We start from the raw sequence: 23,796 nt of genomic DNA on the forward strand, positions 1-23,796 counted from the left end.
GCTTTCCTGCCTAAGAACACCATACCCACAGTGAAGCACGGTGGAGGCAGTTTGATGTTTTGGGGATCCTTTGCTGCCTCTGGACCAGGGCGACTTGTTAAGGTCACAGGTAGCATAAAAAAGGAAGATTATGTTAAAATATTGGATGAAAACCTGAAAGACTCTGCTAAAGAGCTCTCACTTGGTCGTCGTTGGTGGTTCATGCAAGATAATGACCCAAAGCATTCGGCTAAACTGACTAAGAAATGGCTTGAGGACAATCATATTAATGTTTTGGAGTGGCCATCACAAAGCCCAGACCTTTAACACCTGATGAAGGCCGGAGGGCAAAACGGCCGAAATGTTGTGACTATAACAACCAAGATGAGGAAGTCAGTCCGACAATCTCAAAAATGCAGACAATTACTATTACTTTTCATCCTCAACATTTATATCAGATTAGCATAAAGATGTAAACAAAATAATTAGTCAATATTTCAACTTACAAAAATGCTTCGCAATAGACAGGAGTTGGAAATGAGGTGTCCTTTCTTTGCAATTTCTAAATATCATATGAAAAGTTTAGTGCCTTTTGAGAATCACAGAGATGCGAGGGGACTGAATGATTTTCTTAAGGCTTGACCGGTACAACAGACTACAGAGGTGCCGGGTTTGTGATCGTCTGAATATTCTTAGAAGATTAATGATTTATTTCATTCAGCCATGCAAGGAGTGCGGTGAAATCTAAAGTATAGTCACCAAAAAAAAAGCCGCTAAAACTATGCCTTGCAGTCCTGCTTTAGGGCCAGGTAAGGATTGAGTATCACGAGTCTCTCAACAATAATAAACAGATTTTTTACTGCATTAATTTATTCATTTTCTTAGTGTGGTTAAAAGTAAAGAACCTTACCTCATGCATCGTGCGGCTCGTGTTAGGAAAGAAAAAAAAAGAGAAAATAAAAATCCCCCCCCCCCCGGTATTTATGGACTGAAAATCACGTGATGTGACGAGAAGAGGGAGGGTATACAAATGAGATGTGGTTAGGTCTCTCTATAAAAGAGCCATTTTCTTTATTTTGGGTGTCAGTGTGGAAAGTGCAGAGAAGAAGTGAACAGTTGGATTTGAGTTTGATACTTTTGATCTTAGGTTGAGTTCAAATTTAACGTCAAGCTATTTCGGCACAGTGACAAAAATGGGTGACCAAGTAAGATTGAGCAGCAATATCCTGAGGCCATTTACTGGAGAAGGTGACGTGGTTGTGTGGCTTAACAAGCTGAAGTTGATGGCAAGGCTGCAGAAGATCGAGGATGTAGCCACGTTAATACCAATGTATTTGGAAGGAAGTGCTCTAGCGGTCTATCTAGAAATGGGAGACACGGATCAGGCCATTGCTGAGAGCATTGAAAACCGGTTAAAGATTGCATTTTCCGAGAGCGCGTTTGAGGCTTACAACAAGCTCAAGAGAGTCACCTGGACTGGGGAGTCTGTGGACGTGTACGTGGCAGAGATAAGACGACTAGCAGGATTGGCTGGATATGGGGGACGCAGCCTTGCGAAGACTGTAAAGCTGGCGCTTGTAACTGGTTTCCCTGATCGCATCTCCATGGAACTGCAACGACTTACTGATATTGAAACCATGCATGCTAGAGTTTTGGCAAAACAGCCCGGTGAGTTGGGGGCAGTCACGGCTGCTGTGGCAAGCAGAAAGGAGCAACCAGTGATGAAGCAAGGCCGTGGATTTACCGGTAAATGCTTTCAATGTCAAGGACCACACCTGATGAGAGACTGTAGGAGCCACAACCGGACATTATCTGTTTTCGGTGTGGCCAAGTAGGGCACATTAGCAGGAATTGCCCTTCGCTTCCGGGAAACGAGTAAAGGGGTGCTATTGCACCAGTATTAACCCCTTTTATACTGAACAGGCATATGAGAGTCTAGAAGTGTAAGCCATTTTGAGTTTCAGAACAGTTTCAGATGGTTCGTGTTACACACAAGTCCTGGGAGGTGACTTGTTTGTAGTAGACAGTTCCACAGAACAAAATATTCTTACCGTGTCGAAACCCGGGAAAAGAACCTGTGAAATTGCTCGTGAAAAGGTTTAATATTTATGAAGCAATTCTGGTTTCTGATTGGTTGGTAGCAGAACGTGAATTAATTTGATTCCTCAGTTCTTAGCAGCATTGTTTATAAATAGAATCGTCTGACTGTGTGGGATCATACCCCATTATCACTCCAAAATATTGCAACAGAGAGTTTGTTGCCACAGTTAGTGATCACAATCAATGGAAAGAGGGCTAGAGCTCTTGTTGATATTGGATGTACAACAACACTTATTACTATGAGCGTCACCAACTCTTGGAATGGAACCAGCAACGTTAGAGTGGTAGATGGCAGAGAAGTGGAATGCTGTGGAGAGGCTGATGCGGAGATTGTAGTAAGGAATATGCCATTGTGACTAAGAGTGATCGTGCTGGATAGACTGGTTGCAGGAATTGATGTGGTGCTGGGTCTGGACGCGATAGACCGACTGGGAGGAGCTACTATTGCTAAAGGCCAGGTGAAATTTGGCAATCAGAGTGCACCGGGAATAACAGGAAATGTAACCAAGGGTGATACAAACCAACCGTCGAAACCCCGACCATGTCTGATTGAGGATGATAACTTTCGAGCCTGCTTCGATGGCGATAAATGGATGGTAGAATGGCGATGGACCACGGAACCACCTGTATTGACGAATCGGGTCAGCTGCTACAAAAGCACACTGAAAAGAGCTGCGGAGCCGCAGTTTGAAAAAGAAGTTGAGAGATGGATAGATGAAGGAATATTAATGCCGTGGTCAGGGAAAGTTGAAGGAATTTTGCCACTCATGGCTGTGGTCCAACCTATTAAGAAGAAAGTTAGGCCAGTGTTGGATTTCCGTGAGCTGAACAAGTTTGTCGCTTGTCACACAAAGTACGGAATCGACGTGTGTGAAGAAGTCGTAAGGAAATGGAGGAGGATGAAGCAGGCAACTAAAATTGTAGACCTGAAATCAGCCTACCTCCAACTTCATGTGGATGAGAAATTGTGGAAATATCAATTGGTAGAGTACAAAGGTCAAGTTTATTGTCTGACCAGATTAGAATTTGGTCTGAACTCCGCACCAAAGATAATGACAGCAGTTCTTAAGACAGTGTTGGCCAAAGACGATGTAGGGAAGAGAGGCACCTGCTCTTACATCAATGATGTACTAGTGGACGAAACAGAAGTGACTGCAGAAAGGGTGAGAGAGCATAACAAAGCATATGGACTGACAACAAAACCGCCTGAGTCACTGGAAAACGGAATGGCTTTGGGATTTCGGCTACAGAACAATAAGGCAGGAAAATTGATGTTTGGGCGAGGAAATGAGATCCCTGAAGCCAAGCTTGACCTAGCCAAGAGAGAGCTTTTCTCTATATATGGAAAGCTGGTTGGCCACTACCCAATAGCTGGATGGCTGCGAACTGCGTGCAGTTTTATTAAAAGGCAGACTGGGACAGACAGTTGGGAAGATGCAGTTGATCAAGTGCTTTGTATAATACAAGAAGTCATTGTAGAAGTGAAAAAAATGGACCCTGTCAGAGGAGAATGGCATGTAAAGGAGGGCCATGAAGGAGTGATATGGATTGATGCTAGCAGTGTAGCATTAGGGGTATTATTGGAAATAGGAGAAGTGGCTGTTGAAGATGCTGCTTGGCTACGCAAAAAGGATGATAGCGGCCATATCAATCTTGCAGAACTCGATGCTGTGATGAAAGGCATCAATCTGGCTCTAAAATGGGGGCTACAGATAGTGAACGTTAAAACAGACTTTGCAACAGTGGTGTCGTGGATTAAATCGGAGCTGTCTGGTGATAAGCGGATCAAAACAAAAGGAACAGCGGAGATGCTTATCAAGCGTAGACTTGGAGCGCTGGGAGACTTGGTTCGAGAATTCGAAATAAAGGTAACTATTACCTTAGTTCCGTCACAAAAAAATAAAGCAGATGGGCTGACAAGAGTCAAGAAAGCCTGGTTACACAACGAAAGAGACGGGGCTTCAGCATGTTGTGCAGTAGAGAATTTAAAAGACCTGCATAACCTGCATCATTTTGGAAAGGAACGGGCCCTTTACCTGGCAAGAAAAGTAAACCCGCACGTCACAATGCAAGACGTCCAAAAGGTGGTGGAACAATGTAGGGAATGCCAATCAATCAATCCTGCACCGGCTAGACATGAAAAAGGGGAACTGCATGTTGAAGAGAATTGGCGGAGATTTGCCATTGATATCACACATTATCAACATGAACCGCATGTAATTATGATAGATTGTGGGCCTGGGAGAGTAGCGATATGGCGGAAATCAAGAATGAAACAGCAGAAGAGGTAAAGAGAGTTGTCGAGGAGGTTTTTATGGAAAGGGGGCCAGTAGAAGAGGTGTTGGTGGATAATGGTACGTCTTTCCGCTCGAAAGTTTTTAGAGACTTATGTGCGAAGTGGAATGTGGGGCTATATTTTAGAGCTGCATACTGTCCAAGTGGAAATGGAATTATAGAGAGGCACCATCGCACTATAAAAGCTGTGGCATCAAGAAGCCAGATTTCGCCCCAAGAAGCAGTTTTTTGGTACAATATGACGCCAGAGGCTGGTCAAGACGAAAATTCAGTGCCGCACCGGTCTATTTTTTCTTATGAATGGTAACATCCATTGACTGTAACACAGAGAGAAGAACAGGCCTGCGTGGACATCGCAATTGGTGAAACCACCCAATTCTCGTTACACGACTTGCTGGGGAAAAGGTACAGTAACTGAAGTACTCTCCAAAAACAAGGTAGCGATTGACGGAATGCCTCGTCACATTTTAGATATACGGAGAGTCTCCTTGCCATCAGAGGAAGGGGAGGTTGATGCTGAGGTTGAAGTGTCTGAAGAAGAGCCTCTTCGACAATCGCACCGTGAACGAAGACACCCAGCGTGGATGGCAGACTATGATACTAATTATTGATCTTAGAGATCAAGGGGGCGTGTGGTTAAAAGTAAAGAACCTTACCTCATGCATCGTTCGGCTCGTGTTAGGAAAGGAAAAAAAAAAAAAAAGAGAGAGAATAAAAATGCCCTCCCCCCCCCCACCTGGTATTTATGGACTGAAAATCACGTGATGTGACGAGAGGGGGGAGGGAGTATGCAAATGAGATGTGGTTGGGTCTCTCTATAAAAGAGACGTCTTCTTTATTTTGGGCGTCAGTGTGGAAAGTGCAGAGAGAAGAGAACAGTTGGATTTGAGTTTGAGACTTGATCTTAGGTTGAGTTCAAATTTAACATCACTTAGTTTTTATTTTCTTTCTTTGATTTTTTCTTTCTTTTTTCCTTCACAAATTGTTTAGTTTGATTTCTGACAGAGACATTTTTTCTTGCCAGAAATTTTATGATTGCATAGATCAACCCATACTTGTAAGTCCGTTATGGCTGTGAGAAACACACTACAATGTGCAACTGAGTAATTCGTCAGAGTGCTTGTATTTGAGTGCAAAACAAAGACCTTCTTGGTAATTTTATAGTAAGACAGACAGGCTCCCTTGCAATGCCAGGCCGTCGGGCAAGGTCTAATTAACCGATGGGTCAGTCCGTCCCTGCTACCCAACATCACTTTTTATCTTATATTCTATTAAGTATATAGATTACAGAAAAAAAATAAAATAAAATGAAAATCTGCTTAATATTGCAATTTGAAATGTTTATGTTGATTTTATGACAAAATCAGAATCAAATGATGAAATATGAAAATCAGAATCAAATGGTGAGGTATGAACTCATAATCTATTTCTCTAAATATAATGACCTAAGGTAATAAAAAAGAAAATGAGAGGAGAGAAAAATCGATAATGATAAATCAAAATTCTCCTTTTTACTGATGAATCATTGGATGTTTTTTTTATTAATGTAAGAGAATATCTGAATTAGATTGAAAACTTCTCCCTTTATATGAAGTTAGTGGGGCTACTCGGCGTTGCTTGGGACTGTATAAACAATGAGAAAATTGAATTTGATTTTGAATATATTTGTTATTCTTAGGAGAGAGGCATTTTTAATGTCTATGTATCACTTGCTATTTCAAGCAAAAGAATATTTTACCTACAAAGGCCGGTATTACACATATGAAATAATTGTATCTTACCTAGGGTAGGTAATTTACAGTATGTATATGAAATAATTTTACCTTTGCAAGGACGGGTAATATACAACACATATTTAAAATAATTTTACCTACACTAAGACGGGTAATTTAAATACATATATGAAACAATTTCACACACTTTTTTTTACCCCAAAATGGATATTACTTTCTCCAACCCAACCCCCAAAATAAAACTTAAGAGCACATTTAAAATTAACATAATCATGCTTCTTTCTACCCACCACTACAACCATCACATCATTCCCGGATGATAACATGAAAAATTTTTTTAAAATATAGATCACCCCCTACAGAAACAGGCCTAGTAAACTGTCATAAAAAACCAACAATATATATGTATTAATCTAATTTTGAGATCGTAAACTGTTTCAGCCATATTCGGAATCAACTTCACAAATAAAGTAATTTTGAGATAGAAAATTGTTTAAGCCATTTCCGATACAAACTTTATATTCTGCCATCCTCATTTAATCTATCTCTTTCCATCGATCTCTTTCAATCCCGGGCACCGCCGTGGATATTGCTACTATATTTTCTCACCTATCTCATTCAATCTTGAGCAACGCCAGGTATTCTGCTAGTGTATATTGTGCAGCTATCTAATACAATCCCGAGTGATGCCAAGTATTCGTCTATTCTGTATTTGTACCTATATCATTAAATCCCAGGCGATGCCAGGTGTTAGTATTCATTTGCACCTGCCTTATTAACTCCCGTGTGATACCTGGTATTCTGCTTCTATATATTTCCACCTACCTCATTCAATCAGGGGCGATGCAGAGTGATCTTCTAATATTATTATTCTCAGCTATTTCATCCAATCCTGGGCAACGCCGGGTATTCCACTAGTATATATCTCCATTAATCTCATTAAATCCTGGGCGAAGCAAGGTATTCTGCTAGTTTATATTTGCAACTATCTCATTCGCTCCCAGGAGCCAGTGTATTCTGCTAGCATATATTTGCATGTATTTCATTTAATCTCGGGCGACTCCGGGTATTCTGCTATTATATATTTGGACCTATCTCGTTGAATACCATAATTTTTAATTTTTTTTTTTTACAAGGTGGTCACCACTTATCAAGGCCCGGAAGCCACTCAGGGATAAGGGTTATTGTAAGTACAGTACGTTAGTGTGGATATTTAATAAAGTGTCTACTTAAGGGGGCAGTTCATCAGGAATTTATTTATGTTGGACTTGAAGACATCCAAGTGTAGTCAGGAGGGAAGCAAGCAGAAGGAACAGAGTTCCACAGGCGTGCAGTTCTCTTAGAAGCTTTGTTCATGGAATCTACGTTTTGATTTAGGCATAGATAAAGAGTGTGGAAAGTTTTTGACAGTGGATTCAGCTAGACGGGTGTTTTTCGTAAAAGATTGGCGAGGGGGGACCAGAGATTGGAGTTCAGACGAGCACCTGCCATGGAAATAATGATAAACAAAGATAGGCTTGCAATGTCTCTTCTGTGGGAGAGAGGTTGCAGGGAAGAGAAAAGGGCATCCCCCACTAAGCCACGAAGTCTATTTTGTACTCTGTCAAGGCAGGATAGGCTGTTTTTAATTCTTGGATACATTACTAATTTCGACAATCATTTTTCATTATTTAACCCACATTATCGCCCCTAACCTCTTACTAAAATAATAACTTTGATGCATTTTCTGGACTGTATATTTCATTACAAACAAACCAATGAAATAACTCACATTTCATCATTTTTCATAATTCTTGGATATGTTACTAATTTTGACAATCATTTTTCATGATTCGACCCAGATTATCGTCCCCCCGATTACTAAAATAATAAGCTTGATACATTGTCTAGGCTGTTTATTTTATTACAAACACACCAGTCAAATAACACACATTTCATCATTTTTAATAATTCTTGATTATGTTATTAATTTTGACAATCATTTTTCATAATTTAACTGACATTATCGCCACCCTCTTATGAAAATAATGGCTTTGATACTTGTCTGGGCTGGTTATTTCATTACAAACACATGAATCAAAAACACACATTTCATCATTTTTCATAATTCTTGGATATGTTACTAATTTCGACAAATATTTTTCATGATTTAACCAACATTATCACCCCCCTCTTACTATTTAAGATGTAGGGTATTCCGCTAATATATATTTCTACCGAACTTATTCAATCCCAAGTGACGCCGAGTATTTTGCTAGTATATATTTTCATGTACTTCATTCAATCCCGGGCAACATTGGGTATTCCGCTAGTATATATCTCAATTAATCTCATTAAATTCTGGGTGATGCTAGGTATTCTGTTAGTATATATTTCAATCAATCTCATTCAATCCAAGGCAACGCCAGGTATTCTGCTAGTATATATTTGCTTCTATCTCATTTGATCCCAGGCAACCATGTATTTTGCTTGCATACATTTGCATTTATCTCATTCAATCCCGGGTAACTCAGGGTAATCTGCTATTATTTATTTGGTCCTATCCCGTTGAATCCCAAAATTCTTGTATATGTTACTAATTTTGACAATCACTTTTTATGATTTAACCCACATTATCGCCCCCCCTTACTAAAATAATAACTTTGATACATTGTCTTTGTTGTTTATTTCATTACAAACACACCAATCAAATAACTTACATTTAATCATTTTTCATAATTCTTGGATATGTTACTAATTTAGAAAATCATTTTTTATGATTTAACCCACATTATCGCCCCACTCTTATTAACATAATAACTTTGATGTATTCTGCTAGTATATATTTCCAAAAACGTCATTCAATACCGGGTGATGGCGGGTACAAAGCTAATATATATTTCCAGCAAGGTTATTCAATCCCAAGACTTGCCGGGTACTCTGCTAGTATATATTTTCAGCAAGGTTATTCAATCCCAGGCCATACCGGGTATGCTTCTCTTATATATTTCCACCAATTTAATCCAATCAAGGGCGATGCTGGGTATTCTGCTAGTATATATTAACACCTGTCTCATTCAATCCCAGGCGGCGCTGGGTATTCTGCTAGAATATAATTCCACCAATCTCATTCAATCCCGGGCGATACCGGGTATTCTGTTAATATCTAATCCAAACCCAAGCGACACCGGGTATTCTGCTAGTACATATTTCCACCTATCTTATCCGATCCCGGGCGATGTCATGCATTCTGCTAGTACATATTTCCATCGATTTCATCCAATCCCGGGCAATGTCAGGTATTTTGCTAGTACATATATCCACCTATCTCATCCAATACCGGGCAACGCCTGGTATTTTGCTAGTATATATATCCACGTATCTCATCCAATCCCAGGCAATGCGGGGTATTCTGCTAGTACATATTTCCAACTATTTCATCCGATCCTGGGCAACGCCGCATATTCGTATAGTACATATTTCCACCTATTTCATCCAATCCCAGGCAACGCCTGGTATTCTGCGAGTATGTATATCCATCTATCTCATCCAATCCTGGGCGACACCGGTTATTCTGCTAGTACACATAACCGCCGATCCAATCCAATCTCGGGTGACGCCGGGTATTCTGCTAGTGCATATATCCACCTATCTCATCCAATCCCGGGCAACGCCAGGTATTCTGCTGGTGTATATATCAACCTATCTCATCCAATCCCAGGCAATGCCGAATATTCTGCTAGCATAAATATCCACCTATCTCATCAAATCGTGGGCAACGCCGGGTATTCTGCTAGTACATATATCCACCTCGGACAAAGGTGAGTATTCTTCCAATACTTATACCCACTTATCTCATCTAATCCCGGACAACGTTGTGTTATCTGCTAGTAAATATTTCCACCTATTTCATCCAATCCCAAGCAACAGGGGTATTCTGCTTGTACATATATCAACCTATCTAATTCTAATCCCGAGAAACGCTGGGTATTCTGCTAGTACATATATCCATTTATCTCATCCAATCCTGAGCAACGCCAGTTATTCTGTTTGTATATATATCAACCTATCTCATCCAATCCCGGGCAACACCAGGTATTCTGCTAGTACATATATTCACCTATTTCATCCAATCCTGGACAACACCGTATTCTGCTAGTATATATTTCCACCTATCTTATCCAATCCCGGGTGACACCGGGTATTCTGCTAGTACATTTTTCCAACTATTTCATCAAATCCCAGACAACACCGGGTATTCTGCTAGTACATATATCCACCTATCTCAGTCAATGAAATATAGTAATGTTAACCACAATCTTAAAAATATACATGAAATATAGTATTGTTAACTCGTAAACGGTTTCTGCCATTTCCAGGACTGACTTTATATCCCCTACCATATTCTTTAAAATATACATGAAATATAGTAATTACCTGATTTTTGGAATCAGCAGTTCAGACATGTGATTTTTGGAATATGACATCTTGTGTCAATGTAGTACACAATAAATATATAATATGTATCTTTTTAATACTACCTCCAGTCGGAAATAGTTGGTACAGAATTAAAACTGTCCACGTTTTAGGTTTTGTCACGCACCATTTCAATGTTTTAGGGGGTAACTGGTAGTACTTTAGAGCGTTTTTTATTGAAAAAGAACAGTTTTCATTCTAAAAGTCATTTAGAGTTTAATCTATGCACATTACTTTGTTGACTGTTATATAATCTATTTTTAAAAATACCCACAGTGGTTATATAAATATGGAAAATGTAGTTGATGCCAATGTGGAAGGTAAAAACAGAAGTGATAAGAGAGAATTGACAAATTCAAGACGAACAGCAGTTCTGCAAGCGTTGCTACAAAGGTCTAAAAAGGGCGCATCCTAGAATGAGGTGCAATCAAAGATGTTGCCACAAAATTCGGTATAAGATAATTTGATCACGAGCACTAGACAGTTCGTCCGATATATCGGTGCCAATGGATTCTTTGAGCTGTAAGTTTCTCTGTGGCCGAAAAAAGGACTGCAAAAATAAACACCATTCCTTGAGAAAAAGAACCACTTTGAGGTCTACTGCTCAAGCATGTGGAATACCTAAGACAACGTTGATTGCAAGGATGAAAGATGGCGAAATTTGGGCTCATTCAAATGCTGTAAAACCGCTTCTCACGATAGAAAAGAAAACATGAAATGTTGCATTGATTTTTGCTGTTCGCAGTTGGATTTAAATCGGGGAACTTTTAGAGAAATGTTTGATGTCATGAGAAATGGTTTCACATGACGAAAAATGCAAGGAAATTTTATTTTAGGCAAAGACGAACATGACCCTTTAAGAACCATTAAAAGCAAGCGTTTCATTACAAGGATAATGTTTCTTGTTGCGGTGGCTCAACCCCATTGGGATCTACATCACAAATGTTACTTTGACGGAAAGATTGAAATTTGGCCATTTGTCAAACAAGAGGCGGCTAAACGTAACGGCAGAAACAGGTCTGCTAGAACAAAATCATGGATACAATCACAAAAATTCAGATTCGTGAATTCCTTGTTGAAAAGGTCCTTGTTTCCACATGGAACAAATGACCAAGTGGTTCCATTCCACAACGAATCATAATTCAACAAGACAATGCTAAGCCACACGTACATCCAATGGACCTGGTGTTCAAACAAGAATTGGAAAGATTAGGGCTGAACATTGAACTGGTTAACCAGCCTGCAAACAGTCCGGATCTGAATGTGCTTGACCTAGGTTACTTCAATACAATCCATTCAACACCAAAAGGCTCCAAAGAATATTGAATTAATTGAAGCAGTTGAAACCAGCTTTCAAGAATTAGAAAAATCAAAGTTGAACAACATTTTTCTGACATTGCAGGAGACAATGAAACAAATAATTTTGGCTGATGGTGGCAACAATTACAGGCTTCAGCATATGTCAAAAGCACAGCTAGAAAGAAAAGGAAAACTTCCCACTTCAATTTTGATATCAGAAGAATTGAAAAGTAAATTAACACAATTGAATAAATAGTTAGATTTTTTAGCTTTTTGCATTATTTTTTTGTATATTTATTTAATCATACATTGTAAGAATGTACGTACAATCAATTGTCAATTTAATTAAGTATTTGGTTAACCTGTATTTCCTTTCAAAAGTACTGCCTTATAAAACTTGAAACTTGTATGCACTAAGTATTTCCGATCAAACTGAAAATTTTTGTGCACTATTTCCGACCGGAGGTAGTAGAATATACTGTTCAGTATGAAAATATGCTATATAATATGGTTACTTGGTCTTTTGGCTGAGATCAAAGTGTAAATGGTGCCTCCAGGTCAAGCCAGAACACTCTGACAAGCTTTTTGTTTGGGTAGCGTTCTGTCCACACTCCAACTTTGTCTCTCTTTCTCTGCTCTTCCCCCTCGCAGGGGTATCCAAGCTGATAATTTACGAACTTCCCGCGAGGGAGGGTCAGAAACACATTCTCTCTTCCCTCCACTAACCTCCTACTCCCTCTCAGTTCTATCTCCCCTCTCGCCGCCTTTGGCGCCACTTCTTTTGCCGCCAAAATCGGCTCCCCACTTTGGACACCGACTCCACATCACTCATTTTGGCGATTTTCAAACACAGAGAAGAGAGCTTTTATTTTTTTTTTAAATGGACACCCCCAGCCCGGGAGCAATCAATATAGATACCTCCAGTCAGCGGGCTACCACAGAAACAACTGCTCCCCAAGGAGACGACTCCCCAACAGGAGGAGCCAAAACACTAAAAAGCAATGGGGCGTACCGCCTGGACAATAAACTAAGGGATGCTCCCCCCCCCCAGAAGGGAGAAAACTTACCAGCAGCTCCCCAAGAGGGCGACTCCCCCAAAGGGGAGAAAAAACAATATTGGATGGGGCATCCCGCTCTAACAACAAAAATAGCCCCAAAGGGTGATAAAGGAGAGCAAATCAAGAACACGGGGGGGGGGGGGGGGGGCATACTACCTGGACCTCACCAAAACAAAAGGGGCAAAAGCTCCCAAGGATGATAACGGGAACAATGCTCCCCAAGAGGCCGACTCCTCAAAAAGGGCGGCTGTTCCTGGAAAAAGCATCAAGCAAGGAGAGTTGGTCCCAAAGGAAAGCGGAAAGGGAAATGCACCCCAAAATAGCAACCCTTCCGCAAAGGAACAGCAAAAACAGTTCAACCCCAACAAAGATCCAACAACAACATTGACAAGAGGGTCTGCATGGGGTAATACCGTAGAGAAGCAACTGTCTCCTCAAGAGTACAGAGACCTGTACTTGACCAAGTACAAACAATACATAGAGGAGACAGAAATTAAGCCAGGCCCTTGGGAGGCAATCAAAAACAGTCCTGTCCATCGTCATCTCCAATATACCAGAAAAACGCCTCCTAGGGATGAAAAAGGAAGACATGGCGGAGCTCCTACACAAACTAAACATCCCGGTACTATAACTGTACCAGAGGAGCTACGCCATGTGGGATATCCTCCTACCCACTAAGGAAGATGCGAAGAGACTCTCCCTACCATAAATTAAGCATGGCCATGTGACCCTGCTTTTGGCAGAACCAGCAGTGCTGACGACAGCCCTCCACTACCACCGTCAGTGTTGAGTCAAACTAATGCCCGAACACCAGGGCAACAGAAGGACCCGGGTGCAGGTATTCAACCTATGCAAATACCTGCAGAAATCCTGGGACCCCTGTTCACCCAGTTCGGCGAGGTCAAAAGAGTAACCCCAGTACAGTCGAAAACCGGCACGCACTTGGGCAGCTACACTGTGGCCATAAGGCTAAAGAGAGAAGGCTTCCTGGCGATACCAGCACAGCTGACATTTAAGGAGGAACTATGATGGTGGTAGTGGAGGGCTGTCGTCTGCACTGCTGGTTCTGCCAAAAGCAGGGCCACATGGCCAAGAGCTGCCCCAAAGATCAACACCCAAGACGGTCCCAACCCCGGAGACAGCACCAGTGTCAAAACAGGCTGTAACAACGCCTGCACCAATCCCAGCACCGAGGAAACCCAGAACCAAGCAGGAGACCAAGGGGGAGGAATTGAGCACAGTAACGGGGCGGAAACAGAAGCCCACAGTACCATGTGCCACCGTCCTACTACCAACCCAACAATCGAGGCAACAACAACAACAGCAGCCTCCACAAAAGCAGCCTCTACAACAGCCGTTGAACCAGCTGTGGCAACAACATTAGCTGCTGCGGCCAATTCCACAGCCGATGCTGCGAAAACAGCTGCAACAACAAAAACAGCAGCAGCAACAGGCAGAACAGGAGCAGCTGCAATAAAAATGGCCGCAGCAACCAGAGCAGAAACAGCATCAACCAGAGAAACAGCAACTAGAGGAGCAGCAACAACCAACGAAGAAAAGACTGCTCCTCCGAAGATGAATCCGCTAGTGAGAGGGACCACTCCCCGGGTCATTCGAAAGAATAAAAAAGAAAAGTAAAATAAGAAAAGGGAAAAAAAGGTGCCCCCCTCAACTCCCTGTGAGCATACACCACCCCAAACAACAACACAACCCACTTCCACCCCCAAACCACACACTGCACTAACACCAACACCGCATCAACACCAGACACCGCACCAACACCAGACACCGCACCAACACCTGTCCCCACACAAATGCAGACTGAGCCACCACCCCAAAAAGAATAGAGTGAACCCGGGAGGGGGAGAGATCCTTTAGCTTCTCCCGCTCACGGACTTACCCCAATAGGGACCCTCCCCCTTGAAACGAGGGAGGAACTGTGTTTTATAGACCCCCTGTCTGTGGCAACAGATTTACACCACCAGCAAAGAAAAAATCTAAAACCTCTGCTGGACTGCCAACAGGGGGAAAAGACGTTAATGTCCCCTCTAATTTCCCGGACGCCCCACTGCTAACAACTTTCGTCAGGCTACCAGAGGCCTGCAAGACCAACTTGTGGACAATGCTGGAGACCGTTGAAGGGGCTGCTCCAGGAATTGAACTCATTAGGAAAAATGACTCTTCCCTTGGCAAACTCTCAAAACAATGCAAGGAAGGGTCCCAGTGTTGGTTCATCCGTCACTCTATAGAGCCCTTAAATTGACTTTCCCTTTGGCCATCGGCGGTATTGTGAGAGAAGGCCAGGACATGAAAAACCAGACCACCTTGTCCATTTTACACAACGTTGGCGTCCTTTCCCTCGCTGATTTCGGAGCTGAGTGTGACAAACCTTAAGGTAAGTACCATGGCTTCGAATTTGGCTAGTCTGAATGCGAGGGGCTTGAGATCATAAGGCTGGGCGGCTCGCATCTGGCATGACCTTTTGTCCCTGGGAGTGGATATTGCTGCGATTCAGGAGATGCATTTCATTTCTTCTGTGGACTATCAGGTGCTGACCCAATATTTTGACGTTTTCTCAGCATATGGCAGCCCACGGAGAAGGGGAGTCTCTTTGCTGGTTAAACGTACCCTGTCGGCAATGGTTGACATTGTTCATTGGGATACGGAGGGCAGGCTGGTCGTGGCCGATGTTGCCGTAAAAGATTCTGTGTTTCGGGTGATCGCGGTTTATGCACCCAGCACCGCTCATGAGAAGGTCTCATTCTTCGGTCAGTTAAACGTGTTTGTAGATTGTCGGAAGTGGGTAGTGCTAATGGGGGATTGGAACGCTATCTTAGATCCCGAGATAGATAAGGTAGAAGGCGAAGCTAGAGAGTCAGAGAGGTGCGAGTCCAGCCTGGCTGATCTGATGGCTAGATGCGGTCTGGTTGACAGGTTTCGAGTCGAGCATCCGGGGCAGGAGATGTTGACGTGGACCAATAGTGTTCCCTCCTATCCAAACACCTATTTGGACAGTATGTTAGTTAGGAGAGGCAAAGTAGACTTCCTGTCCTGTCCCACGTTCACTTGGCTAGGTCAGACAGACCATCAACTAGTTATGGCCCGGCTGAAACTAGGAAATAGACCTAACTTAGCAGGGTACTGGAAGTTAAACACCTCCCTTCTGGAGATACAAGACTTCCAAGATCACTTAAGAGAATTAATTAAAAAGGCACTAGTGGGGGAGGTTACTGGGAGTAAGTGGTGGTTAAGTCTCAAAGCCAAGATCAGAAGCTTCTCCGTCAAGTATGCCCAGCGCCTTGCATTAGATAAGGCCAAGACGAAGAAGCAGCTAGAGCAGAAACTAGCCCGGGATATAGGGGAGGGTGATAGGGTTAGTCAGGAACTAGCTAAGCAGGACCTTCTACGCGAGACTAGCGAACATTAAAAAGGCCAAGTAGTTAGAGCTAGGCTTAGAAAGATAGGCAACGAAGCATTCAATTCTGATGTGGACATGTGCCATGAGGTTTCTAGGCGTGGCTAAACACAGAGTTGAGCATTTTGGCCAAGGTCCTGTCGAATCAGCTGCAGGTTGTTATCAGCGAGTTGGTTGAACCGGAACAGAACTACACTGTGAAGGGGAGATCGATTCAGAACAACTTGCACCTGATCCACACAATCCTAGAGGGGAGAATAGATGATGACACGGAAGCCGTGCTAATCAATTTAGATCAGTCCAAGGCATTCGATTTCCTGGCATGTCTTAAAAGCCACCGGTTTTAAACCAGACTTCGGCAAGTGGATCTCCGTGATGTATTGACAGCCCACGGCTGTTGTGCAAGTCAACAGAAAACGCTCAAAATCCTTTGTTATCTCTCAGTCAGTTCATCAGAGTTGTCTACTGTCGCTCCTGCTTTACATCCTGGCCTTGTTTGGAGCCTCTGCTCCGCAATCAGTGTGAAGGCAAATTCGGCTCTGCGCGGAATGGCTCTGCCTGGCAGCTCAGCTGTCAAAGTATCTGCATTCGCCGATGATGTCACGGTCTTCGTGTCGAACTTCAGAGACATCAAACCGTGTCAGAGGCACTTGCATTATACGAAAGAATCACGAGGGCCAAGATAAACTGCAGTAAGTCGGTCGAACTGCGGTTGGGCGCCTGGAGTGGCAACGCAAACCTCCCAGTATCCTTCAGCTGGACGGATGGCTCAGTTCAGATCCTCGGCATGTGGTTTGGACTGGGTCTCCAGCTTGATAAGAATTGGTCGAAGGTACGGTCAAAGGTGGAGGCTGCGGTCAACTCGTGGCTTCCTAAGAAATTTTCCTTAAAGGGTAGAGCCAAGGCATGTGCCACATACGTTTTCCATCTCATGTTTACAGACTAGCCGTACTTCCCCTACCTGCACACTTAACAGCTCTTGTCGAACTTCTGTCCTCGCTCTTTTGGGACAGAGGAAGACACTGGGTGAGTAGACAAGTCTGCATTCAACGTCCGTGTAAGGGAGGTTTGGGAATGCCGGACTTGAAGTGTCATTGAGATGCCGAGAGGCTGGCCTTCCTGAGCCACTACCTTCACAAAGATCAACTGTGGCACTTTGCGATTACTGCCGCCTTTCCCGACCTAATTCTCAACCCCCCTATCAAGCGTTGTCGCAGGCTGTGGGGAGATTCAACCTTCCTGAAAGAGTGCCAAGCTGCGCTAAAACGACAACCAAAGTCCAGTGACCTTGTGACTGCTACCCGTAGGGAAATCCACAGGGATCTGGTGGAGGGGGGGGGGGCCAACGACCCGCTATGCGCGCGTTTGGGTTGGCAGCAGAGTGAGATCCACCCCGCGTGGAGTTTGGCGCCAGGTTCGAGTCATCTGAACAATTTTGAGTTCTCTCTGACCTGGCGATTGGCCCGAAATGCACTCCCACTCAACAACATACAATGCACTCCCACTCAACAACATACAATGCAGTTCCAGTTTTTTGGAGTCGCCTGCTTGTCTCCATTGCGGAGTAACGGCCATAGAAACGACTGATCATGCTTTCTTCGATTGCCGCGAACTCCGCCAGTACTGGTCATACATCAGCGAGCTGACGGCTCGCATCGAACCCGGAGCATCCTCGCCAGATTACCATATCCAATGTCGTCGACAACATGCGGACGCCGTGGGACCGGGAAAGACATTATGATCCTGGCCGTGGCGAGAATGGTGATATGGACGTCATGTCTGCCAGCTGGCCGGAGTGGGGGGGGGGGGTCTTTTTCTGATCAAGATCTGATCACTTTCTTTAAACACCAACTACGGGTGAAGATCAGATGTGATAGAAAAAGGCTGCATCGCGCGGCATTTGACAGAAGATGGATACATGTAGCAAGTCTGTGTGTACAAAAAGGAGCCAAATTTGAATACCTGTTCCCTGCCTAGGTGTGGAACACGCAGTTCCGTCAAGTATAACTCAATGTTAAGCCTCTTAGCTAACCGATTGACTGCTCCATCCTTCCCCGACTAGGAAGCCTCCAAGATCCCCACCCCCTCTTAACTTCAATTTTTTCTTTTCACCCCTCCCTCTAAATTTCACCCATCTTAGAGAGAAAGAAACCAATAACTAACCCCTCATCCTTCATCAAAAAAATTTTCTTCTCTCCATTTCGTCTCATCTAGAGGGTACCCCCACGTAGAGACTGTCCCGCAAGAGCTCAGGTTTCTTTACAAACCAAAGTGGAACGGGCAGTCTACTAACTAGACGAAAAGGCGAATGCGGTATTATGGTGGAAGAAGATTTTAGCTGAGAAACTTTTATTTAGTTCTAGAGTGACAAAGATGACCAACGACTCCCATTTTCCCCCCTTTTGAGTTGGTCTTGTGCCTAAGTTTTTTGTTCATGTTTATTTTTGCCAGAATGAAATATCTCAAAGTGTTCTTAGAATTCAAGCCCCCCCCCTCCTATCATATTGTTACTAATACTAAATAGAAAATGGCCGTTTGTTTTGTTTTGTAAACATAGCGAGTTGTTTCTCTCATCGCTAAATATTTTTACGTGTAATTTTTTTTTTACCTTATTATTTTTCGTTATACTCTCATATTTTACTATTTTTAACCCGATACATTGCTACCATTTTCATAACTTGAAAGTTAACATTTTAATCTGTACAATACTAACATCTTAACCATAAAGAGTCTCTTATTTAAAGTATACAAACATCGCCATTAAAGCATGCTGACGTCACATCACGTGACATGACTAAGCGTTTTTTCAAATACGTATAAATAAAATTAGAATTCTAGTAAAATATATAGGAAAAATGTAAAAATGTCGCTATTTTTTTTGCTCCCCCCACCATGCAGTAAACCAGCCAGATGACCAATTTAGAGTTGACTGTTGGGGCCAAATTTTTGATATTTGTCGTCCGAAGGTTGGAGCTTCAAGATGTTACCAAATTTGTCAAGTTTGGTTGTGTCTGTCGAAAGTTTTTGGCAAACACGCAAACACATTTTCGCTTTTATATATATATATATATATATATATATATATATATATATATAAGAAATTTTCGATCAGGATTAAATATAAAAATTGATAAAATCAATTAAAATGAAAGTTTTTGTTTTTAGCAACACAAACTAATATTTGTAAAAACTTACTGAAATTTGTATTTTTGTTAATGAAAGGCAAAGAAATTGAGAAAAAAAAATTGACTTTATATATAAGATAAAGTTTCACCATTTTAATTGTTCTTTTCTAACAAATAAAAAGGAAAATGTCACAGTCATATAGTAGACACCAGCAAGAATTGATCATTCAATTAGTGCTACATTAGTGTTGGAGTGCATAACTTGACTTATATTAGGAATCTTGTCAAGCATCACGTGATCCCTCCTAGGAGCACCTGAATTATCAGTGAAACCAATATCAGCTTAACAAAATCATAAGAATCCAAATATTGTAACTTGTAAATATTCATATGCTTCATGTTTTAAGAACAAACAAATATTCAGAACTGAGGAAATTGTATTGCTTACAATTTACTAGAAAGGCTTCCTGCTGTATCTTCATCAAGAGTTGTGTTAGCCAAAGAGAATAATGCCAAAAATCTCAAAAATACAGCACAAACAGATTCAACCAATTTGAAACAGCGACCCAACAATTTTTTGGACCTGAAATGGCAAAAAATTTGGAGTTATAACTTTTAAACAAAAACATTGTTAAAAATGAAAAACAAAACTCGTTCAAGCATCACCAAGAGAAAAGAGGAGTGAAATAATCAAAGCAGAGAATTGGAAGTTTTAGATGTTTTGTTTCTTCTGGTTTTGATCAAGATGAACAGTCTCAGCATCTTATAGCTATACTGCAGCTATCAGTTGATCCTGTTGTTTAATATTCTCATCAGATTTAACCCTCCCCCTCTCCACACACTTATAAGGCAAGTATGATTGTACAAGTTAGAAAAATCACACGTAAAAGATGATTCTTCATTTTTACAATTAGTTTTCTTTTCTTCCAAAGATTCTTCCTCAAAAATAAATAAATCAGTCCATTTTTTAAAATTGATAAATGGAAATGGAGTCCATCTCCAGATAATGAAAAATTATCCTTTTATTATTATATCTTCCAGTCCTGACTAAGTTTAATAAAAAGATGGAAATACATTTGTAAATATATTGCTTTTAACATCCAACATATGAAGTTATATTGTCAGATTTTCAAAGTCAGACCCAAATAACATTTAAGCTGACAACTTTGCTTCTGACTAACCAATTTTCATTTATTATTGCTTCAACATCGTATTGGTAATTGAATCATATACTTAGCAACAATTTATTTTCAAAATTATTTCATTTGGCTCAGATAACAACTCATAAGAAATATTTTTTTTAATAATTACTTTAAAATAAAAATCAACAAAGGAATAACACTTTTTAAATTGAAAAAATATAATAGTTATCTACCTTAAGCTAAAAAAGTGCTTCACCATATCTTGGGCAACACTGTGAAAGTACAGCTAGTAACTAATCAAATCTACCAACAAAATTCTTCAACAAAATTCAAGAATTCTTTGAAATTTAAAGCAGTAAAAAAAAACTCATTAAAAACAAATGTTCACCTTTTTATCATCGCATGTTCTGCTTGTTTCTGTCCGTTCAAACTAAAAAGCATTGAAGTTGCAGACGTTTTTTTACAATGATTGACCAAAAGTTGCACAATTTGTGACTTTTTAAGATTTAAACAATTGTGATGGAAAGATTTTGCTACTGTTTTGAGCTCAGCCACCGGCAACAATGCTATTACATCAGATAACTCTGTCAAATGCTCTTCTGGAAAAAAGCAAAACAGATAAAAAATTAAACAATCAAAAGTAACTTTTGTTCTTTTTTTTTTTTATAATCAAGGAAATTCTATTTTTGTTTTAATACGTTTTTTTGAAGACCAAATATTAAACAAAATGTACTGAGTATAGTCGGACAGCTAATTATTTAAAAGGCTTTTTGGAATTTAATGTTTATTTGAAGGATAAATAATGGAAAATGTAATTGTAGTTTAAAGCTTTCCAGCCAATTTACATTGTAATATTCAAAGGAAAAGGAGAAATCATTTAAAACATTAATATAGATTAAATGGTTATAATTGGTTATAATTGTTTAAGGCTAATAATTCTCTTTTCAAAATTACTAATATTTGAAAAATGGTTGCTTAAAAAATAAAGAAAGGCAGGAACCAAATATTAAGATTCCAAGCAATTTTTTTAACAAGAGCGTTTTTAATTAAATTTTGTCATCTGCTAAATATGGAATATTTTTTCAGCAAACAAAAACATAAAAAGAACCAATCATCATTATTAACTGTTTTTTATGAAAGTCTGTAAATAAAATTTTTTTGAGCAAACTTAAAAAATTTCATATCTGAAAAATGATGTATATTGTGTATTTAGTGTTAATAAACTTTTGTTTTATTAATATACAAACTAACTTGTTCTTTTTGTTCACTTATTTTATTGTTAATCAAAAATGAGCAGAGATGAAAGCATTTGCACAGTTAAACTTTTTTCACATTGTATTAAAGCTTTTATTCTTTATTTTTAATTATTTATTTTCAAAGCTTTTATTCTAGTCTGAATTTTGTACATTTCTATTACTATATTTATATCCACAAATTTATTCTCAGATAAAAGATTTCCAAAAACTCTTCTACATTGCAATATAAAAGTTCAATTTCATACAAAAACAGAGCTTAATATTTATAGATAAACTTTCTAGTCAATTTAAAATAAATGCATATTGTAGCAGGGTGAAAGGTGGTAAGAAGGTGCCAATCAATCGTACATCTACAAGGTAGACACAAAAGCAAAAAGATAACAGCAATAGCAAAAGAAGAATGACAGACACTGATATTCGTTTAAAGATGATGGATATCGTTTTTTATTTATTGAGAAAAATATGTGATAAATTTGCAGAAAATGGAAATCGTTGAATCAGGATCATTCCAGGTGATACAGGATCAGTTGTTAGAAACTGGTAGTTGGAGGTCAGAGGGCACTGGAACAGGTAGCTGGACGTCAGAGGGCACTGGAACAGGTAGCTGGATGTCAGAGGGCACTGGAACAGGTAGCTGGATGTCAGAGGGCACTGGAACAGGTAGCTGGATGTCAGAGGGCACTGGAACAGGTAGCTGGATGTCAGAGGGCACTGGAACAAGTAGCTCGACATCAGTAGGTTCTGGAAAGCTGAATGTTGGTGGGCTCTATAACAGATGGTTGAACAACAGCACTGGAACAGGTAGCTAGACATCAGCAGGCTATGAAACAGGTAACTGGATGTCAACAGGCACTGGAACCTAGCAACTGCAGTAGACACTGGAGACTGCAGAAGGTGCTAGAAGCTGCTGGAGTGAGCCAGTGTTCGCTGGTTATAGAGAGTAATCGCAGAAGGTAGGCAGGCAGTAGTAGTTTGCATAGAAATAGTTTGCGGTAGCAATTATGGGAATAAACCCTAAAAAGGGCTGCTTAAACTACTCCTGTTACTGCTTCTGAGACTGCTGGGTTTAAACAACTTGACTAGGTGTGTCAAGTCGCAATTTGGGAGACTTCCTGCTCCCTAACTGGATTGGGAATTTTTGGTGAAGGAAGTGCTTTCTTTTCGAAAGAGTGTTGATATAACAGGACGCGCTCTTAGTAAAGAAATACATGACTAAAATTGATTCCTAACTTAACTTGTCAATATCAAAAGAGTTTTAGGTATTTATTTACTGTGTAGATTAATTTCAGATCAGAATTAAATGTCTATTGCTTTTGTTTGATTGTGAAAAGTTAAGTTTAATGTTTCTTTCCTCTTATTTGTGATTAAAACAAAAGGGAGTTGTTAGCATGTATGCTCATGATCTGTCAGTCACATGACTGTTTCTGCCGACAAGCGTAGCCATTGTTTACTATATAAAGGTGGTGATTCAACACACCACGACATGCATTTCAATACTTGTTTTACAATTGTTTCAAAGTTTATTTTTAGAACTATTTCAAATAAAATTCATATTTAGCATTTTTTCAAGATAGATTGAAACAAGAAAACAAGTGAAGCATGCATGGTCTCTCGTGAGCGCACAAGACAGAAAAAAAAAATGACTAAATTTAACAATTCTCCCCCCCCCCCCATTTAGCCTCAAAAGTCCCAAGTCAAATCCTGGTGAAAATGAACAAATGGTACCTTAACATATGTAACTTTGAGTTCTGCACCATGCAAAAAAACGAAATGACCAAGTCCATCATTTGTCCCTCCTTATTTAGCCCCAAAAGTCCTATATTTAAATTTAAGTTCAGCACCATGAAAACTGCTAAATAGATATACAGAGAAAATTTTGTGACAAATATGGTAAATAGTCCCAAAAATGAAGTGCTTTTATTAGCCCTAAAAGAGCCCC

General features: G+C 40.5%; 1 protein-coding gene across 2 annotated transcripts in view; it reads right to left on the reverse strand.

The window, feature by feature from the left end:
• LOC145241474 (fanconi-associated nuclease 1-like) overlaps positions 1 to 23,796 on the reverse strand; it is a 281,174-nt gene that overhangs the window by 151,352 nt on the left and 106,026 nt on the right. For both annotated transcript variants that reach the window (XM_080104461.1, XM_080104462.1), the window contains 2 exons: positions 20,990 to 21,200; positions 19,908 to 20,042 (listed from right to left, as the gene is read on the reverse strand). In XM_080104461.1, the coding sequence (XP_079960587.1) occupies positions 19,908 to 20,042; positions 20,990 to 21,200 (346 nt within the window). The remainder of the gene's footprint in view (positions 1 to 19,907; positions 20,043 to 20,989; positions 21,201 to 23,796) is intronic.

This window comes from Euprymna scolopes, chromosome 20, assembly GCF_053919585.1.
Source record: "Euprymna scolopes isolate OS-2025 chromosome 20, ASM5391958v1, whole genome shotgun sequence".
In the NCBI taxonomy this organism is placed as follows: Eukaryota; Metazoa; Mollusca; class Cephalopoda; order Sepiida; family Sepiolidae; genus Euprymna; species Euprymna scolopes.